Source organism: Notothenia rossii (assembly GCF_949606895.1).
Source record: "Notothenia rossii genome assembly, chromosome: 4".
In the NCBI taxonomy this organism is placed as follows: domain Eukaryota; kingdom Metazoa; phylum Chordata; class Actinopteri; order Perciformes; family Nototheniidae; genus Notothenia; species Notothenia rossii.
Window position 1 is genome coordinate 78,108,483 of NC_136902.1, and position 19,692 is coordinate 78,128,174.

At 41.4% G+C, this 19,692-nt stretch overlaps 1 protein-coding gene across 3 annotated transcripts in view; it reads left to right on the forward strand.

The window, feature by feature from the left end:
• rsrc1 (arginine/serine-rich coiled-coil 1) overlaps positions 1 to 19,692 on the forward strand; it is a 121,154-nt gene that overhangs the window by 25,002 nt on the left and 76,460 nt on the right. For all 3 annotated transcript variants that reach the window (XR_013807440.1, XM_079677330.1, XM_079677329.1), the window contains exon 4: positions 802 to 1,050. Coding sequence is in view for 2 of the 3 variants with exons in the window: in XM_079677330.1 (XP_079533456.1) it covers positions 802 to 1,050 (249 nt within the window). In the remaining variant the exon portion in view is untranslated. The remainder of the gene's footprint in view (positions 1 to 801; positions 1,051 to 19,692) is intronic.

The following is a 19,692-nucleotide window of genomic DNA, read 5'->3' on the forward strand; positions in this document are numbered from 1 at the left end:
GATCCATACAATAAAGGATGAATTTTGCACGCCAGGAAAAATGTATCATAGTGAGTTTCATTTTAAGTTCTGTTAACCAACGTTTCACCTTCTCCACAAAGTTGATTTGTCGGGCGTCGGGTTGGGTTTCATTTACAGCAGATTCTGTCCATTCTGGTTTCGATTCGTTTTACTCTATTGATCCTTTTTCCGAAAACCTGTTTGCAAGTCTTTATTGTAATTGAATTTATGTCTTTCCGTACGAAAGAATATCAATATGATAAGAGCAAAAAAGGTTAATGCTAAAATAAATAAGGGACCTAATGTCTGCGTTTTTTCTGAACACACTAGCATATTGTGACTTTTTCATAACATACTTTAACAATCTTCTCAGGTAGAAATCCTCATAGAGGGACCATCTTTTACTCGACAAGCAATTTACTGAATCACCTGCACTGGCTATTTAACAAGTCCTCCATCGGCGTAGTATTAGTTTCACACAACTCTCACTGTTAACACACACATGCATTACTGAAAGCTAATTGAAACATTGTCAGCCACATTAGCAGGGAGTGATCATAAGGCATTTTGGTAAATACAGGCTGGTTAACTGAAAGATGCAGAAGTGGATACAACTTAAGACTTAGTACAGGATGGTGATATCTTACACTGCTATTGTATTTGTGTACTTGTACTGTATGTGGAAAATACCAGAATCCCGTCTCTTACATTGAAGAGGAGAAAGTACAAATAGATATTTATTTAATGTACTTTCAGTGGTTAAACAGCTGTGTAATATGTCCTGTGTTTTATGACTTCCAGGTCCCGTTCTCGCCAACGGAGGTCTCGCAGTAAGAGCGGCAGTCGCAGCCGACGAGTGACCCAAAGTCGCAAAAGGAGCAGCAGCCGCACTCGCCGAAAGAGCCGCAGCCACAGCAGGGAGCGGGACCGGAGCCGGCGCAAGGGCCGTGAGAGGGAGAGGGACAGGGAAAGAGAGAGAGACAGGGACAGAGGAAGAGACAGAGAGGACAAGAACAAAGACAAGAGCAAAGACAAGGCAGTCAAGAAGGGGTAAGTGACGAATGACTTTGTGCATGCCAGCTTACATGTACAGACACAAACACACTAAAAGTGTTGGCTTGGCCCGGCTCAATCTCAACTGTAGGTACGGAATATCTTGGTCAGAATAATATAGACCTCAATATGGAGATCGGTCTCTGCTCCTCCACCCGTCCATCCATCACCTGGTCCTTCCATTCATCAATCCATCGTTCCCTTTCTTCCTCCATTTCCCCTTGCAATCAAGCACCAGGCTTCACTGGCCTTGTAATGTCATATAATTCCCTCTAGTAAGAGAAGATGTCGTGGGGATATAAGAATAGATGGTATGTAAGAGTGCTTCACAGATTCAGTTTTAAGGAAATGTTTTGGTGGCTATATGATGCCTGATGTCTTTAACTCCACTTTTCACCCAGCTGCAATAAGTCTAGAAAACGTAACAACATCACATGCATCTCTGATGTCTTTGATGCTTAACCAAGAAGAAAAAAAGTGTTGGTAAATGACAATCTTATGTGTTCTGAAGGCCCACTAAAAACGGGATTGGAGTAGCAGATCTTAAACAGTGGTACACTCTGCTGCACGTCTAACTACCTTAGAGGGCTCTTGTTGCCTCGACCAGAATAGCACCCTCAATTCCTCCCCAGTGCAGTGTGCTCTAATGTGATTTGAGGCCACTGTAATATGACTGGTAGCCAGTTGTTGTCTGTCATATTGAATGGCACAGATGTGTGTATCAGACTATGGATCCCATGAGTGGTGCCGACCAGCTGCTCTGCTACACGTCCATTTAAGAGACTTCAGCTCCCCAGGTGAACTGCATCAAAACTCCTGGTGTGGTCTCTGTCTTCCTCTTGTCAGCAGATGTCACCTAGCGGAGGACTTCACAATCATGTGCATAGATGTGAAACATAAAAATGCTTTAAATACTTTGCACCTAGTCCGATCTGAAGGACAATATTTTTGAGGCAATTATTGGGTTCCAGGCTTTTGGATTTGCTTTACAGGAATATGCAGCAATAGCCAAATGGCATTTTAGTTTTTAACGACGGTTTGATCTAACTGAATACGATCTCCATTCCTCAGATGTATTCTTGACGCAACAGTGCAATCAGATGATGCAACGTATCACTGAAGCAACGGTCATAAGACAAAAATGCTCTGAGAAGCATTGATAAAACTTTGTGCATCAACGTCAAACTGAGTGTGTGCGCTGTATCTCATTCAATTAGGTAAACGTTTTTTTGAAAGTGACTTTTTTAAACACAACTGATTTATGTATCTTTCAAGTAGGATGCGTAGATATAACTGAGGAAAACCTGCACACAATTTAGAAATAGAAAAAGTTTGGCATTCAAATATTATTCAAGCTATGTTTTTTTGTTTATTTGCAATTGCAACATTTTTGGTTTCAAATAACGAGTCATACGCTTATTATACTTGTTAGTTCAAAAGATAGAACAGATGCGTAACAATAATACAAAAAAGCCTTTTAATGCCTTTTCCATTTATTTAGCACTACTTTCATCGTTCTATGGAGGTTTTATTGTTTATCGATGACCACAGGGCTCAGGATTGCTCACTATGAACAGAACATGAAGATTTGCTTTTAAAGGAAAAGTGCTCCATTTATTTGAAGCCATTACTTATTGCCTTTCTTAGATCCGTATCAGAAAAACAAATAAAGCTAACAGTGAAATGTAAGGCCAGCAGACTATATCTATTCTCATATTAAGGCTTCAATATCCTTCGGCATCGATAAGAATCTCTTCTTTTATCTCTGACCCCGCTTAGCTTGTATGTGTGTGTGTGTGTGTGTGTGTGTGTGTGTGTGTGTGTGTGTGTGTGTGTGTGTGTGTGTGTGTGTGTGTGTGTGTGTGTGTGTGTGTGTGTGTGTGTGTGTGTGTGTGTGTGTGTGTGTGTGTGTGTGTGTGTGTGTGTGTGTGTGTGTGTGTGTGTGTGTGTGTGTGTGTGTGTGTGTGTGTGTGTGTGTGTGCGTGCGTGCGCATTTCCACCTGTGGCAGTGTTAATATATTTCCTATATCGCCTTCCAATTTACTTTAACCTGTGGAGTGTGATGCAGGAATAGCTTTGATCAAACCATGTGAATCTGGCCTGTCGACGGACAAATACATAAATATAAATACTTCATTTTTCTTAAATCTGTGCTGCTTTTTGTGCCAAACTTGCTCATTTTGATCATAAAATCAAATGTGAATCTTGTATACTAAATTATAGCATGCATGTTTCTCAGTATTAAATGATCCTTTAACGTTCCTGCTTCTGTAATTCACTCTTTATCAGACAGAAATGCAGTGGGTGGATTGTTCAAAAATGTATACTTGTTTTACTTGTTTAACATAATTTTTACATCCCCTAGAATATTATTCATCACTAAAAAAGCGCTCTGCTCCAGTAAGTCCACATAAAGTGATTACTACATAGAAATAATATTTGTTTAATATTCTGCGAAATGAACATTTTATCCGCTTTAATTTGACTTAATTTGTTTCTATAACCACACATGAATGAGTAAAACTACGTTGGTCTATCTGTGAATCTCATAAACAACGTCCAAAAGGTGCCTGACATGGATGTTCCTGTTACACCCCCGATATTCCCAGAGGAGTTGAGAGTTCCTTTAGCATCAGAAAGAAGTAAGATGTTTCAAGAATATGTAAAACATATTTTTTCTTCGGTATATCCTGTCTATGACAAGCCACGTTTGTCTTTTTTCTCGGTCTTTTCCCACTTATTCTTCCTATACTCTTGGTGATGGTGATGGGGGTAGGGTCTTCATGTAAGCCCCTGATCCTCACCACTTACACACAAACACACTGTCACACTCCAACCTCATTTACATCCAGGTTTCCTTGCTGGGTGGTGGGAGAGGAGCCGTGCGATGTTGATGGCGGGGTGGGGGGGGGGGGGGGAGGCTCAGGAGCTTCATAGTGTCTGTCAGGATGAAAGAGGGGCCCCTCAGAGCGGCACCCTGACACTGACTTTGTGTGTGCGCGCTAGTGTGTGGTGTTGTCGTCATTAAACATTTAACACTCTTCTAGTATGACAGCAGGCAACTTGGTGCTCCAGCGGCATGTTTTCATGCAACATTTATTGAAAAAGACGAGCTGTTGTTAAGAGATCGTGTTGCCTTTCACCAGTGGCAAAGGGTAAGTGGGTGATTGTAGGGTTGTGTGTGTGGTGTGTGTGTGTGAAGTGTGTTGTATGTGTTTACCCTGACTAGTGTACAGGGTCAGTAGGTCTGCTTTGCTTTGCTCTTTTTATTCCTCTGGCTTCGTATTTAAACAGAGAAAATACGACGTCTCTTTTAGAATTGAACCAGCCCTTAAACGTCTTTGTTTGTTTGTTTGTTGCTGTTTTTCTTTTCATTCATAGATTTCCCAATAAGAAGGCTTCCTTGTGTATAGTTTATATTGCACATTCAGCATTGAGTCAAACCTTTTTATGTATTTGACATACCCCCACGGCCCTATCAGATCAGTCATCAGCAACCCCCGCCATGTTTCAAAAGAATTGCATTTCATACTGGATGTCATTTATGCAGATAATGGATGTTGGTATAATATCTGTTTCGTATTTTATTTAATATCCAGGGATGCATTTTTTTTTTTCTTCTCACTTGCTAGTTATTTTTCCATGCACTCTCAACAGCAAGCATTAGTGTTAATATATCTGACACGGGTTGGTGGGGAACTGAGGCGGGCTGGCAGTTAATTGGGTATTTTGACAAAACTGTTACTAAGGATCAGCCCCACACCAATTTGTAATCCTATGTGTATGTTTATTTGCCTCCTTAACCCGAAAATGTTGATTTTTAAAATCATTTTTTCTAATTAGCTGAGCTACTCAACAATATTTCCATGTGCCCCTTGGGATTCACTGAAATATACCAGGGACAAATTAGAAAGATGAGCAAATACTGACTATCTCCTCCTTGTCGCCCTTGAAAAAACAATTGCTGATGAAAGGTGTATTAATTTACACACATACACATAACTTAGCTTTTCCAGTCTGATACAGTCTCTTTTTGTGGCTCGAGTCAGGTCAGATTTCATTTTAGGAACAATATTTGTAATTTTTTAATTCCTAAATCAAAGCAGGGGGAGGCAAACGAGTGCACATCTGCCCCCAGGCAGATCATTGACAGAAGTAACATTTGAGTGTAGCAGAATTCTTCACCTGATGTTCAGACCCAATTCCCACCTGTAATTACTGAGAAGTTAAGTAGAATCTACATTTAACAAATGGCTGTTTCTCCACAGAACGTGTTTTTTTTTGTCTTTTGATATGATATTTAATTTAATCAGTGCAGAAATCAGTATTTGATCAGGCTAAAATGAATGTGGCTGTTGTATGGGTGGGGTACAGTCAGAGCCCAGTTTTGTTTATTTTTTGCTCATAGGGTTCATGCACACAGGTATGCATACCCTCTTTTCCTTATTCATGTTCTCCCCCAACTCTACTCTTTCGTCAAATAACTTGTCTGCTTTCAAAAGAAGTCTTCACCCATTGCCTTCGGCAGTCGACCTCCTTCTTTCCTCTGTATCCGATCACTAAGGCAGTGGAAGAACGTGGGCTGGCTGCCTTACGCCTCATCCTCAATCAGAGAGGTCTGTCCAATTAGGCTGAACTCCTTGTCTGTGCTGGGTCACGGGAGGGCTGTTGGTCCATCTGACTCAATTTCATGTCATTTGAGTGTGAAATGGGCAGGGTCTGGGCAGCGGAGGCACAGAGGGCAGTGTGGAGACCTCTCATGATATCAGAGAGCCGTCTTTTCCCTTTGCATGTAAAACTGGAGTTGGTATAATGAGCTTAGGGTTAAGGAAACTAAATGACTGCCTACCTTTCATTAAAGCCTTTTTTGATGTCTTTGTCTATCAGAGAATCATTTTGGAGTGTTTTTGTCTGCTCGTGGGGGGTTGCACTTACACTGCATCCATTGTTCACAATTCTAAAATAGCTCATTCTATGAGGGTGAAGTTTATTTTCTAATTCTTTAAAATAATACACATCTTCTTGACACGTTTGTCCATAGAGCCGTCCCCACCAACCTGCCCGTTCCCATCTCTCTGCGAATGGGATGGTGTAGTAATTCCTCTCATTACTGTGTTTTCCCCTGACAAACTAAACAGAACCCAGCCTCTCTGCAGGGGTCCCGGCAGGACCCGCAGGCCCCGGTTTGGCTAGCTCTGCTCCATCGCTCAGCCTTAACCCCTGGAAGCCTAGAGGCTGTGAGGCAGAGAGAAAATAAAACAAGACCCCAGACACGAGCACACACACATTCACGCTCACTGCTGTTGATTTTCTCTCCCTCCTTGCCTCACTCTGAGGAAATGATTGTCTGCTTCTTTGCCTCTGTTCAACATCTATCAGCTCATTAGTGTTGGTAATACACAGAGAAAGTAAGTGTGTTTGTGTGTGTGTTTGCGCTTATGTAGCCCCTGCCTGCGGCATCCTCTCAGCCTTGTGGGAGTGTGTGCATGGGTGGTGTGGATGGGACCACTGACTGCTACTGCTGCTATGTGTGTTAAAATATATGTGTGTGTTTGTCTTCACTCTTGCAGTTCTCTAGGCTGTGTCTGGCTCTGGGTGTGGGTCTGGGGAAGTAAGAGAGACTTCAAACACCGTCCTCGGAAGGTTAGGATACACTCACATTGACTTAAATCAATGAGCTGTAAGTGTGTGTATTATTTGTGTGTGCGTCAAGGGGGGTAGCCTAGTGGCCAGGAGCAAGAGGAGACATGGGTGAAGCTGCAGAGGAGTAGGTGTGCATGGGTGTCTGTAGGTGTGTGTATTTGCCTGCTAGTGCATGTGGTTTGGGTGGGGGCTCTCTGGTTGGATGAGGGTGGGTGAAATAGAAGTGATGCCTGCATGCAAAGGCTGGACAACACACACACGCACACGCACACGCACACACACACACACACACACACACACACACACACACACACACACACACACACACACACACACACACACACACACACACACACACACACACACACACACACACACACACACACACACACACAGATCCCAATAGACAACATATGCGCACACAGAGCGGTGCAGCTGTACTTTGTGTTGGCCCATGGCTGTATGTAGTCATTAGCTGTTATTTTCTGCACAGATAATGAGCGTAGATTGGAAACAAAACCGCCTCGCCACATAAACTCGATCTTCACCTGATAAACATTTATTTACACACACGCACAAACAAAAACACATGGATAAACACTTTATTAAAACCTACACACTGATGCAGGACTTGCATGTTTCTTTCATCAGGCTAAATGTGTGTCTTCTGACCTGTGTTTTTTGTTTAAGGCAGGAAATGGGTGAACATATAAGAACTATATCTGTAAGCTTATCTATTCTTGAAGAATGTCTAGGCAACTTTTAGCCATATGATTTTAATCAGTCTACATTCATCTTTATTTCAGCTCTCAATCATCAACTCCCTGTCATGTGAAAGGCTCGTTGGTAGTGCCCAGTTGGCCCGGGAGTAAAGGTGACTTTGAATGGCTCTTCCTTTAAATGCCAAATAAACCCCAATATAGACGAGAACACAGCATATGCCAGCTTGTTCACACACACTGAGTAGATGGTGTGTCTAATTTATGGTCATGAGCAAAAATGACTCACTTCAGGGTTCTTACGGTCATTAAAAACCTGGAAAAGTCATGGAAATTCAAAATGCAAATTCCAGGCCCTGGAAAAGTTATGGAAAACAATATTTTTCCCAAAGTTTTGGAAAAGTCATGGAAATGTAACTAAAGTTGCATCAAATATAATTTATATTTTATCTAATCGCCAAAATAGTAATACTATAATGATAATAAATACTGTATCGTATAGTAATGAAACATAAAATGGCATTTAACTGATGAGGTATTTTGCTGGTGAGAGACTTTAGTTGCTTTAGCGTGTAGAAGCTAGTAAGCCTACTATTTGATTTGTTTTAGATAGGACCAACATGTTTCATATGCAGACCTTATTTTCCTGTTCCATGTTCAAATAAACCATTTTCAGTGGTACCGCTGAAAAAGAGTACTTTTTTTGGTCATGGAAAATTAGGTAAAGGGCATGGAGAAGTCATGGAAAAGTCATGGAAAATCATTGGTGAAAAAGTGTATGAACCCTGTCCCTTGGACCCTCCTTAATTATAAAGTGTGGAAAGTATCATTTTAGCTTTACTTTGGGGATATAGATTGTATTTGTTTTTATACGTCCTTTCTTTCTGCAATATAATATTTTGAAAAAAATCAAACAATCTTTCGATCAACCAACAATTGTATAGACTTGACTTTGTCCATGCAAGCAGAGCGACAGTCACATGGCTTAGACGCATAACACATTGTAAACATCTAAAAATCTAGTCGTTACATTAAAGTTACCTCCTGAATATTTAAGGCTTGTTACCATTTTCAAATTAATAAACAGCATTCAAAATAATAATAATTTGTTCAAAAAATGATTCGTTTTATTCAAGTTTGCTAATATTTAAGTGGCCATAGTTCTTATAAGGAATCATATTAGAGGGTACCAAAGATAAAGGCTGTACAAAAGGATGATGATAATGGAAATGACATACATTTAACATTTGATCCAGATTAATTATGTATTCAGTTTAATATTTATAATAACCAACACTGCCATAATGAGCATTCAATATGAGTCTATGAGTATCAGGAAAGCTTAAGCCCAGCTGAGAAGAATCACAGACAGTTTCTGTCGTACTGACAATCAGTTACTGTAGCAAATATTGTCTATGCCTGAGAATGACCTCACTCTAGTCTGTTCTGTTTGCAGATTTCTCTCTGTGTGTAGAGAGAGAGAGAGAGAGAGAGAGGGAGAGAGAGAAATTTGGCCACATTTAATCGCAGGAGAGACACCCTGAGCGAGTGATAGAGAGCTGTGACAATCCACTTAGTGCGCTCTGTAATCTGTTTAACCATTTAGTGAGTTGTTAGAGGAGTATGCAAACACTCACACACATAATAAAACACACACACTAGGCACCCTGCAGGCTTTAGTGGTGCACAGGACAGTCTGCCTCCTGAACCGGGTAGCAATTCAATGCCGCCTAGAGTTGTGTGTGTGTCGTGTGTGTGTGTCGTGTCTATGTGTGTGTTGATGTGTTTGAGACCTGCTGTAGGCACTGAGCGAAGCCAGGCCTGGAGCGTGATGACAGAGACTAGACCCGGCCAAATAGAAGATTCCCCCCAATCCAATTACCCTGTTCCTCTCTTTTATTCTCTCCTCCCTTCTCCCTCCTCCTCTCTTTACGGGCCTGTCTTCGCAGTAGCAGCAGCAGCTAGTGATGGCAGTCCTGGCGGATGTTGAAGTGGCTGGCTGCTCCGCTTTGTGGATCAGAAGAGGATGCAGCCAGGATTATAGGCAGCAGGTTATGAGCAGCAAACATGACAGGCCAGCTACAATTTAGGAGGGTTATGGAAATGTGCTTGTCGACAAAATATGTTTTTCTGCCCTCAGTATTTACTCTCTCTCTTTCCGTTGAAAAGCCGGGTCGTTTTGTTCGCAGGAAGCAGAGTGCTGGTGAAGGCAGGAAGGCTAGCTAAAAGACAAGATTGTTATGGAGAATGAAGTGTAAAAGAGACACACCGTTAATGTTTAATTTTCTCCAGGCTCCACTGCTTATTCATCTGCACCAGAGGCAAGGAAAGGTGTTGACTGAAGTCTTTATGAGGAAGGCTGAGAGTGAGAATACATTATATAGAGGGATGTTCTTTTTAGTTGGAGAGAGCAGACAAAGTAACAAGGAGAAGAGAGATCAAAACACACGGAGCAGAGGCGAGGTTTCAGTGAGCTGCGAGCACCTTTCGTCATGCATTTGACCTCAGAAATATAGCTCTGCAGGTCTTGCCTAATGGCATTGATCATTACAAGAATACCTCCTTCAGACTGGGTAAACAGCGCTCCATACATACCGTTAAGTACTATGACTCAGTTGTGGAAGTAAATATTGTCTGAGAGGTAGGGCTGCTCAATTAATCGTATTTTAATCGCAATTATGATTTTGGCTTGCAACGATTATGAAAACAACATAATGGAAATAAAACGACTATTTATTTAATTTTTGTATTTATTTAAAAAAAAAAAAAGTGTATTGGTTTTTCAGTTGAATTATACTTAAAGTTCAGGGTAATCAACTGTTAAAAACATACATTTCACTTTTTTTTTTAAATAAATTGATGTTTTCAAAGTACATGGATAATCGTTTTTATTAATCGTGATATCAATTATTGACCCAAATAATCGAGATTATGATTTTTGCAATAATCGAGCAGCCCTACTGAGAGGAACATATAACAATCCTTCTCAGTGGAGATTTCAGATCGGCAGCCATTTTTCTTTTCATTTTCTCTCACCAGAAATGAAACAAAAGACTTATGTGCGCAGTTACCAATCATACAAGCGTGTGTACGCTTGATTGTGATGACTGATGGATGGGAGTACTTATTTATGTCACTGATACACAGCTCATATTGAACATTGAATAGCCACGGGAAAGTTATGAATCCTCACCCCTTCCTCTCATTCTCTCCCTCTCCTCCCACCCGTTTAGCCTGACACTATTTCAGCAGAAGTTTAGATCTCTGGCCCGATGTTTAATTCATTTGCACTAATGTCTCACTCACTCTTGCTCTCCTTCACTCTCATGTGCTCTGTGCTCTTTCGCCAGCCTCGTCCCTGCAGTTCTCTAATATAGTTATTTTACGCTGTGTCTCACTTACTGGCGCGCACACACACACACACACACACACACACACACACACACACACACACACACACACACACACACAGAGATTACTTATTTCTGATATCCATGTTTTGACAGTAGAGCATATGTAGTCTTATTCGCTATAATGATATGTCAATTACATACTGTAGGTTTGGGTTTGAGGGACTAGGATTAGTTTATTTATGTTTATTTGTCACAATATTACACATTTTGTCGAAAAAACATGATGTTATGCATTATGAGACAGAACTCCCAAAATGTAACTCAAGTGTATCTTCTCTTTTTCTTGCTTTTAAATTGCCTTGAATCGTTAATTTTGGACCAAAAACAATTTATGAAAAAAAGTGATTTATTAATTCTGAGAAACGTTCCTCTATTCCTCTGCCCTCCCATGCACTTCTCTTTCTTAACAGGTTCCCATTTAGCTTTCTTTATTCAAAGAATCTTACTACCATGTATCCCTTTTTCTTTATTATTGCCTGCCTCTAGTTCTTTTCTGCCTTTGTCTGTGCCCACATCTGACAGCATGGAAACAGTGCACTGTTGTGTTTAAATGTATTGTGCAATGCTGTCTAATCAACAGTGGGAAAAATAATTCCCCTTTTTCTTCTCCATATACAAAGTCATCAATGCACACCAACTGAATTATGTCAGTGCTGGGCTCGATATGGATTTAGGTAATAGTCGAGTGTTTCAGAAAATAAAACAGTTGCGAATAACTTTTTTAAACGTATATTAATCAGAAGGAAAATAAGCTGTTGGAGCCAATGTTATGGCTTTCACATTTTTGCAGGTAAACATATGCCGCAGTTAAGTTGAGTGTGTGCAGGAGAGACGTTTTTATAAATCCATGCTACATATTGGCCTCTGATATATCTCTGTTTATAAATGCAGTGATTGGTAGAACTGGGGATCATTTTATTTGTTGGGTAAGACTGCCAAAAACATACTTTATGATACCATACTACTTTAGTTTTTGTAATAAGAATATTGTTGTTTCTACAAAAACCTTTTTTTGTAGAAACAAAAGAAGCCAAGTTTCTCTATATGATAATATTGTCCAAAAGGCGAACAGGAAACTAATAACATTTTCTCCACTTGAATTGAAATGGTCTTTTGTTTCAACCACTCTGTCCTCAGCATCTGTGATCTGTGTGTACATGTAAGCCTGGGCTACGCTCGTTCGTCTATTAGCATTAGTGGGAGACTTGGGTTAACTTTTCTTTGTACCACTTTTCCTTGAAGTCCACACACACACACACACACACACACACACACACACACACACACACACACACACACACACACACACACACACACACACACACACACACACACACACACACACACACACACACACACTCTCACTCCTGACATCTCTCCCTGTAGGCCAGACTGCAGAGCGCTTGGGGCCATGTTGTTTTGTCTTCTGACGGACGGACAGAAAGAGAGAAAAAAGAGAGACTTACACTGGCGAGTGATTACGCCAGTTTGACACCACAGACATGGGAGGGGGTCGGGGGGGGATCAGTGCACGAAGAGAAGTGAAAAAGGCACCATAGAAAACGGTGTGGAGATGATATGAATAACAATGTCCGCGGTGTGTCTCCCTGGACCCTGATAACCTGCAGACCAGAGCCCGCTCCCTGTGACAGGCGGCCCTTTGTGGACACTTTATCCCGCCTGTACACTTGTAAGGTAGAGCCGGGATAATCGCACCTAATCTAATTAAGGCTAAAGAGGGGCATGACTGAGGCTGGCTAGAAGCAGGCTGGGCACTCACACACACATCTACAAACACAGCTCAGTGGCAAAATCCTGTTTGCATCAGAAAAATAAGGTTGTCATATTGATTATGCAGATGAGGGACTAACCGGGGCTAACTGCCTCTCAGCCAGCCGGTTACAGCTGACACAGGCTGAAGAGTGGCATACAGAGAGAGGAAGAAAGGATTAGCACAAATGTAGCTTGCTGTTTTCTTTCTACCCTTTGGCTTGTACCACTTTTAGCTTCATGACAGCCTTGTTCCTCATTGTCTGTATTGAGGGTTTTAGGCAATAGAAGAATTCTTATATTTCCATATTTAGTTTAAACCAAAGAGCCGTTTTGTGAGATAATGTTTAGCTGCAATTTAAAATGTGGCCATGGTGTTAACATAAAAAAGACTGAAAAAATATACTAAAAGTTTCATATATGCTGTAAAACATTTGATGAGAGTTGTCTGACTGAAATACCTCAGTGCCTTGTACATGGAGAAACTAACCATTCATTTAATAATCTGTTAATTTTAGTTTTGATCAATAAATATCCAAAATATAGTGACTTTTGTCACACACAAAGTTTATGAGCCCAGAGGGAAATCTTAAAATGTCTCTTTTTATCCCACCAACACTCAAATTAAATGAACATACAACACAAAAACACCGGTTAATCCTCACATTTGGGAAGGTTGAACGAACAAATATTTGGCTCTCTTGCCTGATACACTACTTAAACAATTACCACAGTTGAGTACAGTAGCTTGTAAGGACATGTTGTGGATACATGGCTATTAATAAACTGTATGTGTGTGTTTCTGCAAAAGCGTGGGCGCCTGTATGTGTTTTCAGGTGTGTGTGTATTGTGTGTGTGTGTAGCCAGCCGGCAGCCAGATTGCTATTTCCCCCCTCTGCCCCTATAGAAAGGCCCGGGTATTCTCTGGATGAGGGTGTGATGTACAATTGAAGGGCAGGATTGAAACTGATTACCTTGTTAACTCCTGGCACCCACTGGCAGCTTGAAATAGACCTGAGCGCCAGGGCCTGATTTGCAAATGAATTACCTCTCGCCTGGCCCTCCCCTTCCCCTCCCCTCCATTCCCCCGTCTTCCTCCCTCTCCCCTCGTTCTTTCTCTTTTTTTTTGTGTCCATTCGTTGCCAAGATCATCTTTTTATATTGTGCCATGACAGATGCTGTGCCGGGCTGCCATTGTTCCCCAACAGTTTTCGGGGGCCGTGAGGAGAGCCAAAAGATTTCCACATGTGATTTTAACACAAGCGTCACCCCCTGCCATACAGCTCAGTGCTTTATTCTTTGTGTACCAGTACTGCAATCTACAGAGTTTTGGAGCAGGCGGAAGTGTTGGGGAGTATCATTGTCTCCGTCTCAATAATGGAGAGGTATTTCTCTGATTAGGAAAGGTTCTAATTGGGAGGTATGAAAGGACCGCCGGCTATTGAAGAAACCACGGGGAAATTGATTGCTCTCCATGTCTCCCTTTTGCTGTTTCTCTCTCTGTCTTTGTCTCGCTCTCCCTCTATGTAACACACTAAAAATAAGTCAATTTACTTTAAAACTTGGCCCCAGGATTAAATTCCCTTCGGCTCTGAGTCGGTGTGTATAGGCTGAGGAGAGGGATATACGGGCAGTCTGTAGGGAGACGCGTTGTGTCTATGATGTAAAATGTGTGTTTTAAACACGTGTGTGAGTGGATCTAAATGTCGGTTAAGTTGGCTGACTCAAATTGAGTAGAACATGGTTCCTGAAGCATTAATAGCTAAATAAATGAGAACATGTGCCAGGTCGTAAGCACAGGCACAAGGCCCCATCTGCTCACTTCTGCCTAAAGTAATCATGACGTTTTTGGACTCCGATTTGTTTTTTGTAAACATTTTAATTAAAACATTTCACTGCATACTTTAGAACTGGTGATATTTAATAGATAAAGTAGGAAGTTCAAGTGTTAAATTAGGCTTACCTGTGCTCTTTAATGACAAAACGATGGTGTCGTTTTCTAACCTTAAAACTAGTTAGACATTTCTGTCCTACAATTTCCTCTTACTCATCATGCCGAACTTTACAGCGATACTCATATCTGCAATGAGAATGTTTCTGTCTTCTTTCTAAACTTATTTTGATTGATATATCGGCCTGCAGGATTTACCAGTGTAGCTCTAGAAGAAATAAAGTACTCACAAGGACAGAAAGTCATCAGTTCACACAGAAACAGTTTGATCCGTAACACCGGTACCATGACTCTCATCTCCATAATTGGCCCCTTCTGCCCTTCCCTTCTTTATAATGTCAATTATGCTCTGAATTTCCTCCTTGTACAACAAGCCATGTCTTAAAATAGCCTAGGTGTATTTATTATTGCTGACATGGTCACATTTCTGTTAAGGTGGCACCAGATTAAATCACTTGAAATTGTTTGTGTACAATAAACAGGTTGTGTTTAGTTGGCGGGTGCTGCTTCAATTGCAGCCATAAAAATGGTAATTAATAATAATAATGATGTTGAGTAATTAAAAGATGCCCTCTTGTCAATTCAAGTGAAACAAATCTGGCAACATTTAAAAATATATATTTCCTTAAATTCAAGCTCCACAAGTGTTTCTACCCTCTGTCCTTTATGCTTTGTTCATGACACGGTTTAAGACGGACCCCGTGTGTGTGTGTGTGTGTGTGTGTGTGTGTGTGTGTGTGTGTGTGTGTGTGTGTGTGTGTGTGTGTGTGTGTGTGTGTGTGTGTGTGTGTGTGTGTGTGTGTGTGTGTGTGTGTGTGTGTGTGTGTGTGTGTGTGTGTGTGTGTGTGTGTGTGTGTGTGTGTGTGTGTGTGTGTGTGTGTGTGTGTGTGTGTGTGTGTGTGTGTGTGTGTGTGTGTGTGTGTGTTCCCACATAGAGGGCAAAAGTGCCAGCCATAAATCGGCTTCTCACTTTCTTATTCCTCCTTTTCTGACTTTTTTATTGACTGCACTTAAACCTCCCATCAGAGAAACATAAAGTGCTGAATTTGTGAGCCCCTTTTTTAATGGACTGGTTTTCTTTTTTCCACCATTTTGGGATTATGCTAAAGTTGAGCCCCCTCCTTTGGGAAGGGGGGTACAGCGTGCATGTGTGTGTATTCCGACTTACATAGAAAGCATAAAAGCATAAGTCTGTGTTTTGTTCGCTCTAGTGTGTTCTGCATGGAAGAGTGACAGCCCCTGACTTACCCCTGCATTGTGTGTGTGTGTGTGTGTGTGTGTGTGTGTGTGTGTGTGTGTGTGTGTGTGTGTGTGTGTGTGTGTGTGTGTGTGTGTGTGTGTGTGTGTGTGTGTGTGTGTGTGTGTGTGTGTGTGTGTGTGTGTGTGTGTGTGTGTGTGTGTGTGTGTGTGTGTGTGTGTGTGTGTGTGTGTGTCCCAAAAGCCCTCCTCTTAGCTGTATAAAACCCTGAGAGGTTGCTCTGATAGTACACACACAAGAATACAATTTCAATTTCAATTGGCAGCCCTGTTAAAAAGGAGCTATGGAGATGGCAATCAGGCCTGGGGGAAAGCTGAGCTCTCTGTATTATTGTGTGTGTGTGTGTGTGTGTGTGTGTGTCCCTCGGCTGCTTAATATCAAGCTTTTGCCTCCTATTAGTTAAACAGGCAGATGTCACTGATGTGGACTGTGTATTAGTGCAATGTGTGTGAGTGTGCTTCCACTGATGTCCCCATCACGTTGACTCTTTAATAAATATGCCTGCCATTCTATCAGCAGTCAAACAACATATGAATGCTCAATGACACGCTTGACAAGCCATGCAACTGTGGCAATGGGGTGCACAACACACACACAAGCACAAACACATACACTCTTATGAATGATGTCTCTTTCACAGCTTTAGTGTCCTGTCTTCCCCTTTGCTCACTATCTCTGCTTGATATCAGGCAGAGAGGCTGCTGTAGGCCAAAATGTTATTTCAGCAGCGCAGGTGTGTAAGAGAGAAAAGAGATAAGGACACTTTAAGAAAAGATAAACCTGAGAAGTTCCTTAAACATGGTCAATTCTTTAAAAATCATTGCCCATTACACAGTTATGGGGTCCAACACAGCCTAAATCTGGAACTATACTAATTCAAATTAAAGACAATTTCAGATTTTTTAAATAAATAATAATGATTTTATAATGAGAACAAACACATCTATAGGATGTTCTAGGCATTTTAGGATTCAACCAAACAAGGTAATATAACTATTTTATTAATCTATTTAATAGATTTTTCAACAAATAATACCAGACATTTCCTAAACTGAATATCTTTTGTATTTTTCAAGGAATTGTGTTAAAATTGTCCAAAAATAATTTCCTAAATGCATAAATTGGGAGAATTTTTACCACATTTATATAAAACAAAGATGCATAAAAAGGGCAATACCACAAAGGGAAACATTGACCAGTAAGCCTGCACTTATTCCCCCCTACACTGCAAATGTGAGTAAAATGACAGTTCATTGTCATAAAAGAGACAGTTAGAGGGCTTAAGGTGACCTGGGGCCTCATTTATAAAGGGATATACGCTAAAAAAAATGGCGTACGACAGTTTCTACGCAATGTTTGCGATTTATAAAATACTAACTTGACGGGAAAACGTGCGGTTCTCCACGCAAACTCTAACCCATGCGTACGCACTAAGCACAAAAACGGGAGAGACGAGAAACTGCGACACCGTTGGCAGAACGAAGAATGGAGAGAAATATGTGGAAATAATACCAAAAATAAAGTGTTACCTCTCATTTATCATATATGAAGAATTCATTTTCAAACATTGATTAAAGCCAATCTTAAAATGATTTAACAAACGCCTGTTTGAGACTCCTCAGTGCACACAAAAACATAACTGGGAGAAATAAATAAATACGGATATGTTATTTACAACCACCTGGAATATGTTGTGTTAATGTTATGAAATGTTTTCTCATAAATGATGCGGTAAGCAGGAGGACAGAATTACGTCTAAACTGACGCCGTTTTGCATTTCTATAGGTTGTAGATACGAGCATGGTTTTATATACTATCATGTTTAATCGTGTTTTATGCCGTTTGCTAAGACTTGATAAGTCGCTCGTAAAACACAGGAGGTATGGAAACTAAGAACACCATATGTGGTCAATTGTTCAGCTAATATAACACAACACATTAGTTGTATTTCCTTTTAACTGTTGGATATAGAGTTGATGGGGGGGGGAGGGGGTTGAGATGCACAGGCTGCAGTGGAAACGCTGCGCACAGCTGGGACACAAACCGCCAAATACAAAGACCTAATTCAGATCCAGTCGTCATGACTCCACACCGGAGGGATTCCCCGAACATTTCTTACAGTTTCTCATCAAGGGGGGGGTCTCCTGTCCCCGGTACAAACACACTGCCTGAAAGGGCTATGTGTGTTTTTTTTGTCACTAACCTTTTTCGGACCACTTATTTATTTATTTTGGTGACGATCCGACCTCCATGCTGCTACTGTGGTTCAAACTGCATCCACCAAACAATATGATTTATCTCGACCTCCCCAAAATAACCAAAATCTGACACGGTGTGAGATGTCTTTTTTACCTGTTCTTTCGTCATTTCCTGCGATCTTCTCCATGCAGTCAGTCAAAATGAATGAATGAAAGGGCGTTTCTTTGACTATTTATAGGCAAACATGGGCGTTACGTGAAGCCCGCAAAAGCTGAACCGCGTTTCGAGTCGGTTGTGATTTATAAAGGGAAACAGGCGTAGGAAGTGCCGTACGCACTTTCCTCGCCGGTACGCAATGTTTGGTGAATCGGAAAGTGGCGGAAAATGTATGGACCTATTTTTGGGATTTCTACTACGTAAGCAACCTTCCCCCGTCAATCCTACGCACGGCGTTATACATGAGGCCCCAGAGGAGGAGAGCAAACCTTTATATTACGTGGTAAACCTGTCCAGTGGTGGAGGGAGAAAGGGTTAAAGAGCAACTTCCAGGTTAAAGACACCTGTGAATAAATGTGTAGGAAAATGATAAATACACTAGATTTTCAAAAAAATATACACTACAGTGACATCTGGCGTCGTTTTTGTAAGAAATGTTCACTTCCGCATAAAAAAGCCTCGGCACGTGAACTCCCGCGTGTGACGTGACATGGGGGAAACAAGGGGGAGAGCGGCCGGTGTAACGTATTAATAAACATGGATCCCAATGCTAGTTTCAACACTGAAGACACAGAAGAAGCATTGATAATATAGTAACGTTACTGGCAGGACTGTTGATACTTATCCATAACAGAAACTAATGCGCAAGTATCAGCCGTATCTCGCGTTACCTAATGCAACTCCACACTATGGTGCTGTGTACCGGAGGAGAGACGTGAGATACGGCTGATACTTGACGATCTGGCGGAGAAAGGTTGTGGAGCCTCCGTTGATATGCCGTTGTAAATGGCTTGATGGAAAGCAGGTGTGTAGTCGGGGAGGGTGCACAGCTGATTGCAGCAGGTGAGTGGAGGTTGAGCCGGGAGCCAGGAGTGACAGCCACCACGCACACACAAACAACACAAACAGGGGAAACAAACAAACACACAGGAGACGGCTGGAGCAGTACAGCCACCACAGCGTTACCTAATGCAACTCCACACTACGTCTTACGGTGCTGTGTACCGGAGGGGAGAGAGATAGAGAGAGCAGCGAAGGGGGGGGGGAGAGAGATGTAATCCGGTTTCCTGATAAAGCTGTGGAGAGTATGTGCTGCAGGGAGGTGGATGCACAACGCACCCAGGAACGAACGCTAGCTCCGGTCCTTTTCCCGTGAGGGAAACTTTGGACTCGATGTCCTGACAGGCTGGTATTTGTGCAACCTGCACAAACACAATACTACGCCATGATTACAAATGGTGAAATATAATGTAAAACTACCGAAAAATACCAGCTCACTAAAACACAACCGCTCAACTCAACGCAACTACTAACTATACCCGCGGTCAGAGAGCAGAGATGTTTACCCTTTGTGATGTAATATGACGCGTTTCACGTATGACCTTAAAAAAAAGCCGTTTTTAAGAGCAGAGCTCAAAATTGCTCCTTTCCCTCTGAATTCCTGCCCTTATGTCTCGTAAAACATATCAA